Raw genomic sequence first — 9,148 nt, forward strand, 5'->3', positions numbered from 1 at the left:
GTGTTTGGCTCCAAACACCAAACAGATCATTGCAGCATCCCATAATCCCCTCTGTTTCAGCCCTGTTTCAAAAGTGCTGATTCTCTGTCTGTTACTTTAGATGAAAATAAGGAGCCCCTCCCCACGCCCCTCTGAGAGATATTTGGGTAAAAAGAACACAATGGTGCTCTAGGAGGAGATTCAGGTGATAAGGTGGGGGGGGGGGGGGGGGGGGGGGGGGGGGGGGGGGGGGGGGGTTACCTTGGTTGGTGATTGGCTAATGGTTACACAAGCCAAAAAAATCGTTATGACATCACAAAGTGGCCAAAATCTGATCAGCTCATTTTCAGACAGGTTTTTATATAAATGGATCAGGACAAAAAGAGAGCAAATCTTTTTTCCTGAAACTTTCAGAGTCTCTTTACACAGAGGGGACACATGTTGATGTAGAAGAGACATGAACAAGTGGATTTTGCATAACAGGTGACCTTTAACTAAGTCAGCAGGCTTCATCCTCTGGGGAACACGAACGATTGTACCATATTGCACGCTATCAAGGAGGTATTCCAAAAGCTGAGGCACAAAAAGACCGACTGACTTTGCCATTGCTAATGCTAAACCGCTAGCATGGCTAAAAATATCATATTTGCCCATTAAAAATCCATGTAGGTTATATAAACACAGTGTGTCAATAACCGCTTTAATGCCACAGCCTCTGTACATGGAGATCTGTGCTGGAGGGGGAGAGGTGACAGCTGTGAGAGTAAATGAGAAGATCTTTTTTATGAATGATGACACCACAAGGATGGGGAAGAGAAGCAGAGGTTATGTGAGCTGCATATTCATCTCCCAATAGGATCGAGTGTATATGGGTCCAACTTCTGAAGTCTTTCACTCTGCTTCAGCTGATTCAAGTTTCAGTTTGAGTGATGCCTTAACTAATCTCTCAGTGTATCAGAGCAGTAACACTACACAGTGTGGATTAAAGAAGGTCTTATTTAAAAGTGTTCAGTGTGTGACGTCAAACAACCAGGAGGCTCTGACTTCCTCTAAGATCAAGGATCAAGTCACACAGGGACATCTCTTTGAATGTTTCCAAGTTTATTTTAGTTAATTCATTAAATGTCTCACATGAAGGTTAAAACATGTCATTGTTACATGGCCTGAATAACATTCCTCCCCTTTCTGTTCTAAATTTGATCTAATTTAAGGTCTTTTATGAAATGTTATCAAATCTCCCCGAGTTAAAGATTTTTTCCAAAATAAAAAGAGTCCAATTTCAGGGGTTCTTTAATCGTTAAAGAAGTACTTAGACAACGTCTCTGAACCAGACCTGCTGATCTTGACCCAGATCCCAAAGCTGTCAAAGAAAAGAGGAATTTATGGTAAACCTCCAACCTCCAAAACAGAAACTGATAAGAGGGCTAGAGTTTCTTTAATCCCAGTCAAAAGATTTTTAAAGTACGGCGTATTCGACTGTGGTTTGATATGAATATCCAGCAGCGGGATTTTACAAGTGACTTAAACTGATCTATAGGTTAAAGGAAATTGTACTAAACTGCTCGAAACCAACAATATTGTTATCTCGACTTCATCAGTACACAAAGTTGTCCTCAATTTCTTACATTTAAAAGTAGCTTGTTGATTAGGTCTATTGCCAAGTCAAACTTAATCAAGGTTTAAATTGAAAATGTAGGAACGTTAAACGTATCACAGCCAAACAATTCTGAGTCAAACAAAGCACGTCTCCAAGACAAATCCATGACTTCCACAAAAAGGACTGGAGACAGAGAACTGGACTCAATTACTACAGCCCCAGTCTTATGCTTTAAATAATTAAATAAATACGCAAGTATACTCAAGTCATGTTATGGTAATGGATCTCCAAATTTCCCCTTTCAGAATAATTCAGAACAACAGTACAGCACGAACTTCACATTGCATCTGTAGCCTCAGTAGTCACAAATTGATCTTTATAACTAGACCGACAATACAATAACTTATTTCTTGCCGTCATTTGAATACTTCCTCTGCAGTAATACAATGTCTTCACAGTGCGACAGCAGAGCACATGATAGACAAAGACAATCTCATAGGCGTTTGAACAAAATGGATCATTTGCAGTTGATTGTACTCTTATTGAAGTGGGTGTAACTTCAACTGTAAAAGTGATGGAAATCCTAGTATATACATTTCATCTCATAAATGAAGAAGTGTGTTGTGCCATAAATGTAACTGTAGCTCTTGAAAGAGATGAAGGGTAGGCGTTTTCAATTATATGTATTGGATTATCATTTTTGCTTACATAGCATTCTGCTCCTTATAGTGTTAGACGATGTGTAATGGATGATGGTAAAGTATTGTAAGAGAGTAAACATATTTTTCAAAAAGGGGATAGGCAATTCATTTAAAAATGCAAAACATACTGGATGGTTGTAAGCATTCAAATGATTAAGTTTAGGATTATATCTAGTATGGAAAACAGGTTAAGCACAAATGTATTGGAATAAATTCAGAATATTTAAATAATTATTTGTCAACCTTATCCTTGCTACTTGGACTCTCTTAGTAAACACATCTGTGGCATATACAGTCTAAAAATAAGCTTACTTTTGAAGAAGGGTAAATCTTACTCCCATTATAAATGTGTATCTGCCTTCATGTCAGAAACACATTGGTCCAACATCTGTGCACGTCCCCGAGTGTGGGCATGCGCAATGGCAATGGACAGGTACATGACGTCCATCCAATATTGTTACCAATTATTATTCCTTCAATTCATTTCCCAGTTTAAGTGTTAATAATAATATTTCAGCGTAAGACTGTTTTAGCTGATTGGTTTCACCTGTGGCCGTTGAACAGGTGCAAATAGCCTGAGGCCAATTAAGCTAGGTTAATAAAATGCATGTGGCTAATGTTAGAGGCAAAGCCCATGCTGGAGGTAATGTGTATCTTATTCACGCTGAATGCGAGGAAGAAACTGCTACAAAATGTGTATTTTTACATAATTTAAAATGGTATTAGCACTAAATCTCTTTGGGAGCCCTTAATTTCACAGGAGACATTGACATATATCTAACTGCGTGTACCACTAACCACCTGGCGAAGGTGGAAAACGGCGTTAATAATGCTAACCAAACCTAAACCCCACGTTTCCTCGGTGAAAGACAAAGGTAAAGGCGCTCACCTGCCCCCGGTCACCTTTATCCGGATGCCTCTTCGGTCTGATATGCAGCGAGATGCTCGGTAAATCTCCACCAGTCTCCTCGCAGTTGTAGAAGCACGACAGGTTCTTGTTTAATCTATGCAGTCACTTTCACAGCGCCAACCCACACAATCTTACACGAGACCTTACCGAAAAGCGTGCTCACGCAAATAGCCCTATTGATTAAAAGCCAATTAGAACTGCTGCTGTTTCCCAAAAGGTGTCCGGGTAAATCTGATAAGATAAATGCGTCGTATTGTGTGCTACCCCGGTGTGAAGTTGAAGCTGCCGTCGATGTGAAGAGCAGAAATAACATATACCGACTTGTAAAGGTGCCTTTCTTTGTGATACAGTGACATCTAGTGGCAACAAGAGCAACTGCGGTTTGGTTTGTTTATCCCTCCTGTCGTGTTCGTTTTAACTGCTCTTACATTAACACAAAACACATTAATCATAACCACATTTTATTTACCACCGTTTTAAACTGTAAACAATGTCTCAGACTACTGGTTTACATGCATAACGGTAGTGAATGTACAAAGAATAGACACTTAAAAAAATGTATTCTGATTCTGATTATTCCAAAATTCACTTTTGGTCGATTTGTGGGTGTTTACTATCTGAACATAATGTAAGGTTACCCATTCATTTCCTATTCATATGCGCACTAAATGTAAATAACTACCACTTTTGAATTGGCTCTTCAATAGTGTTTTATTTGTCAGATAGTTAACATGTTTTTTCTTCTGGGTCAACTTTAAAAAAATATTTTCACCTCTTTTAGTTTAGTTTTATTGTATAATTGTTTATTTTCTACCCTTTTTATTTCTAATTATGTGCAATACTTGCTTTTATGTGTAAATCCCTACTGTGGAGGATATCACAAGGCTTTGAAGCAGTCAAATGTAAAACACAATATTTATGATTGATGAAAGTAGTAAATTGGTCAGATTTGACCTGAACATAACAGGAGGGTTAAATAAAGAAAAACGAAATACCAAAGCATTGGTGACTAAGCCTAATTTATTGAATTGAATTCTTCATCATAAAGACATTTTTGATACAAATTATTTACATTTTTTGGGGCAAAGAACAAATAGATATGCTGAGAGAAGAAGACAAAAAGAGAGGAGACGGAGAGACACAGAGAGAGAGACAAAGAGAGAGATTTGCATGCACAATAAATCATTCAATATGGAAAGTCACAAAGTCCAGTGCAGGTTGACAATCTCAGTGAGTGCGGGGTCAATCAAAGGATCGGGGATAATGTCGGTCAGGTTTGACATCAAGATCATTTACCACTGATCGCCGTACTCAGAGCTGTAAGAGAAGGGAGCAGCAGGTTACTTAATTACAATTCACACACTTACAGCCTAATATATGGTGGATTACCAGCTCAACTGACCAATAACTCCACAGTGAGAGAAAATGCTAATCAATACTCACTTTAAGTATGAAATATTGACAAGGATCTCAAGAACAGGACCATAAACAGCGAGGTAATCCTGCTGCAGTGAGGCGTACGGCAATAAAACAATTTGACCATATATTGGACCAGTGTTCTATTGGACCAGTGGCCTGTGTTTTAATATGTTTTTATTTAAAGGGGGCAATAAATGTTTTTACACTCTAAATCAGAGGTAGAAAAAAACCTGCGGCTCTTGAGCTCTCTGCACTGGCTCCCTGTGGCTTTGACAAAAAGTAATATATAAATAAATATCAGGTATTATTAAAGGTTGCTGACCCCTGCTCTAAATGATTAGTATACACAGTATGCATCACAATAGCTATGTGGTACTGCTTCACTTGTATCAGTATTAGCCTTTAAAAAACAATACGATTGAACCAGACATGTATGGTTACAAATACCTGCATTTAACCTGCACCATTATATCTTTGACTTATTATTAAGATGTTCATGGCCAACTATTACACATTAGCTTTCATGCATATGATATGACAGAAAAACCTTTGAATCCTTTAATGTGTTGAATTCTCACCGTGGTTCAGCGTCCTGGCTCGAATCGGCTCCAAACAGCAGCCACGCCACCGCCTGCTCGGGGGTCGCCCTCTTCCCATACCTGGAGACAAATCCAACACCAGCATGTAATGACTGCAACTCAATCTTATTTGGAGATTCTCATTCATGTGAAGGCCCCTTCTCTGCTTTCCACCAGCAGTCCCTCAGTCAGCATGTCACTGGGTGCTCTGTCGGTGTGACCTCCTTCAGCCTGGCAATTCATTTCAACTACTGGGTTTTCTTCAAGAACCCTCAAGCTGTGTGTTAGCTGCACACACACCATTGAGTTTTTTAAGGACTGGTTTTCTACTCTACCCACTCACATGTCTGTGGAGCAATTACCTGAAAGATAAGGAATGTTCAAGTTCAAACTGAGCATCCAGCGAGGCAAAAACAACAAGCTCCTTCGACTTTGTCTTTCGAAGTGTCTTTAGTAAAATCAATGCTTGGCCAGTCAGGGAAGAATAAACATGGATTTGTTTGAGGCATGAGAGTGCAGTGACAGCTACAGCCTCTTTCATTACAGACCAGGAGGGGAAATGGTGAGACTATCCTCAGCTTCCAGCAGAGGAAAATGTGCCATAGAGCAGGGATAGTGTATTTAATAACAGTTACTGATCAAAACTGTTACCAGTAATATACTATTTGTCATATTTAAGGCATGACAAATAAGACCTCAGTGAAGACTTGGATGAAATGTGTAGAAAACCTACAATTTCACTATTAAATCATTTTTAAACCTAACAAGAACATGATCAGGGTGTCTCATGTTGAAGCATGTCCTAACAAGATTTGGGATCAAAACTGAGCAATTACAGGCTCCTGAACTGAGGAATACCAGGCTCCTTTCCTCTCCCTAATTATTTCTTATAACAAGCACAACAATGCATCGTATGGTAAGCGTAATGAACAGAAAGTCCTTCTCAGCTCACCAAAGAAGATGAACTCTTGTCTAGCATCTGAAATGTTTAGTTTATTCAATATTGTTTTTACTTACACAACTAAAATTCACATACAAAAAAATACATAAACAATAATGAAACATTACTGTTTATTAGTGAATTAAATTAAATATGGAACCTCTGAATACAGTCTGGGAGATTTAGCTCTTTACTTTATATATTTAACGGTGCCATTGTTGAAATCTCTAAATTTGGGGACTTTTTTAGTTCAGGGATGATCTTGATTTAGAGTGAAAAACAGGTCTTATAAGGCTGAATGTTGTGCCCCAACATGAGGGCTCGCCCCCCTGTGGCTCTCCTTGCAACTCGTCCTTGAGTCAGAGACTTTAATCCCTCACATCACAGGAGGTGGACTACCTGTCTGACCCGACCACATGACGAGAAGACACCAAACTACTGCAAGTTTTAAACATTTGCCAGTTTTTTCAAGGTGATGGAACTGTTGATTGAAGAGTTGATTATACTCAATCATATGTGCATTCTCTGGTTAGATAAATAGTAGAAGAATAGGGTGATATTTTTGGGACTGCCACCCAGAGCAGGAGGACTATACAAGTTTGTAGTTGTTAAATAAACGTCTCTTCCCAGCAACAGAAGGCATACTAATGAATTAAATCCAGGAAAATAATACGCATCCATAACTCAGTGCTAGTACTTTAGGTTCAAACACCAAATTAAAAGGAATTGAGAGCAACGTGATGAGTACTGTGTGGCAACCACTGCTGGATCACATCAAAGTGACTTCAGAGGACTTTCTTCACTTTATGAATGCATGTAAACAATACCAAGTCAGCAACACTGTGCGTAAAATATATATTTCTATGATTAATACGTTTATTTATGGCTCTCAAGGCATCTTTCTTTCACACTCATTCTATTTTACGTATTGTTTTCATTATAATAGCCTGACTATTTTACTATCTAACCAACTATTTCATAAATCGTTTCTATCAAGTTCAGGATTTTGACAAAAAAATACAATTTTATTATCAAAAAATTAAAAATGATTTAAACATTACATCTAAAGTATTGAGCGTGTCTCACCTCTGCCTGGTGATGAGGTTGACATAATGCCGGACCGCTGAGTGGTATTTGGCCCAGTCCTCCGGTGAGGCGTCGCTCCCCGGGCTCTCCGGTTTGGGGGGGTAAGCGTCGGCAAAGCTGCTCAGACATACCAGCAGGCAGAGGACCACAGCTGCAGGCATCATCCACGATCTCATCATGTTGGCCATCTGAGGAGAAACAAGACAACACGGTGTAATTCCCCTTGAAAAAGTGTATAAAAACATTATATTGACATGCGTTTAGGCATACGCAAACATCTTTGTAGATCTAGGATGCAACTTAAACTCTTATTAAAGTAAGAACACTTACTTTGTGACAGTTTTCTCCTGATGTAGTCTCCTGGGTGGTGTCCCTGTGTTGCTGCTCTCCTCAGATCACAGGATGATATATATAGCGGGGATGGACACCTGATGCGCACTGTGACACTTAACCACACCCCCTTAGGCAGCAGCGCGTAAAGGGGAAACTTAGCTCTTGTAAATATTTAAAGTAGTTTTGATGTGTTGGATTTGGTTTGAGTATTTGACTCTTTGCTGAATTATAAAGTTTATTTTGATGCGATTAGACAGGGAAAATGATGACTACTTCACTGTGTAATTTGCACTTTGTAAGATCAACAATGCATGATTATAAAATAAATAGATAAACAGAAATCTAAGGTGTTTTTTTCTGCTTTCTGATTAAGGACCACTAACAGAGCCACGAGCCTATATTTTACCATAAATGAGCAACCTAGGGGGGCCCAGGGGAAGAAGCCCATTGTATGTGACCATTTGGGATAGTTACAGTTAACGTTCTGTCACTTGCTGAAAACACACTTAGGGTTTTAAAAGTATATAACTTAGTGTCTTTGAGTGGCCTTTTTCTAACATGTTTTGGGGGGCTGCCAACATTTGCCTTGTTTGCCTTTCTTGACTTCACCCAACATGTGAAATAACAATCAAGAGCATCAGCAGAAATGTTTGTGTTTGCTAAAAATAAACTTGTATATGAGAGAGATGTGCAACTAAAATAATACATTGTGGAAAGCAAAACGTTTTTCCAATAGAAAAGACACTAAGCTGCACTTACCTGCACTGAAGTCTCTCAACAGGCAGGTTCATGAACCATATGAAAACTAATAATAACCAGAAAACAATACAACTGAACCTTGACATTTGAAACAAGGGCCTCTTTGGAGAAAGATGGGATGACTAACCCTGCTTACATACAACATATCATTTATTCTGTTGAAAGATATTTTCTCAGGATTTCAGCATTTTGTCAAGAATATCTCAAACTTAGGAAGAGACCTTTACACATGGTATTAACTTGATGATGATATTAGCATCAGCTTCAAAAGCTTATATACATTTATTTAATATGCATCTATATTGTAATGGAGTGAGTTGAGGGTCTCTAAATAAGGTGCTGCATGGTGTACTTACATGACTTGATACTACCAGGAATACAGCAAATCAATGTTTTTCAAGTTAAATAGGATGAATTTGTTGCAGTGGACGGTAATCGAACGTATCTAATTGTTTTATTGACTGTTATCTATTCTGTGCATGTAGTTAAGTCACAAACACATTCATCTTCAGATACTGAGGATATTGGATATTGATGTACGTGTGACCTCCAATGAGTTAATTTACAACTGTTTCCTAAATGTCAATTCATTACTGTTAATTCATTAATATGAAATGTATTGTAATCAGGAGCGATGTAGCCTATCCTGTCCAATCATTAGCCCCTACAGCCTTCTCTGCTCTCATCACTGCTGCATGCATTATTCACACGGAGCTGAAGCCATTAATATGTGCTGGAAGTAGAGGTCATAGGCTACAGCAGCCACAGATCAATAATGCTATTGTGTGAAACATAGCTTCGGTATGCTTTAGGGAAATTAATTGTAACTGCAGTAAATGATTTATC

The 9,148-nt window shown here is 38.6% G+C and overlaps 2 protein-coding genes across 3 annotated transcripts in view; both read right to left on the reverse strand.

Annotated features, from left to right (window-relative positions):
- Nucleotides 1-3,456, reverse strand: part of mpp2b (membrane protein, palmitoylated 2b (MAGUK p55 subfamily member 2)) — a 46,045-nt gene extending 42,589 nt beyond the window's left edge. For both annotated transcript variants that reach the window (XM_034118855.1, XM_034118854.1), the window contains exon 1: nt 3,167-3,456. The gene's annotated coding sequence lies outside the window, so the exon portion shown is untranslated. The remainder of the gene's footprint in view (nt 1-3,166) is intronic.
- Nucleotides 3,457-4,202: 746 nt separating this feature from the next.
- On the reverse strand, nt 4,203-7,588 carry pyyb (peptide YYb). Its single transcript, XM_034118979.1, has 4 exons — nt 7,541-7,588; nt 7,211-7,398; nt 5,185-5,265; nt 4,203-4,504 (listed from the first exon to the last, which is right to left on the reverse strand). The coding sequence occupies exons 2-4, from the start codon at nt 7,396-7,398 to the stop codon at nt 4,480-4,482; spliced, it is 294 nt and encodes a 97-aa protein (XP_033974870.1). The 5' UTR covers nt 7,541-7,588; the 3' UTR covers nt 4,203-4,479.
- Nucleotides 7,589-9,148: the final 1,560 nt, after the last annotated feature.

Source organism: Trematomus bernacchii, unplaced genomic scaffold, assembly GCF_902827165.1.
Source record: "Trematomus bernacchii unplaced genomic scaffold, fTreBer1.1, whole genome shotgun sequence".
NCBI classification, from domain to species: Eukaryota; Metazoa; Chordata; class Actinopteri; order Perciformes; family Nototheniidae; genus Trematomus; species Trematomus bernacchii.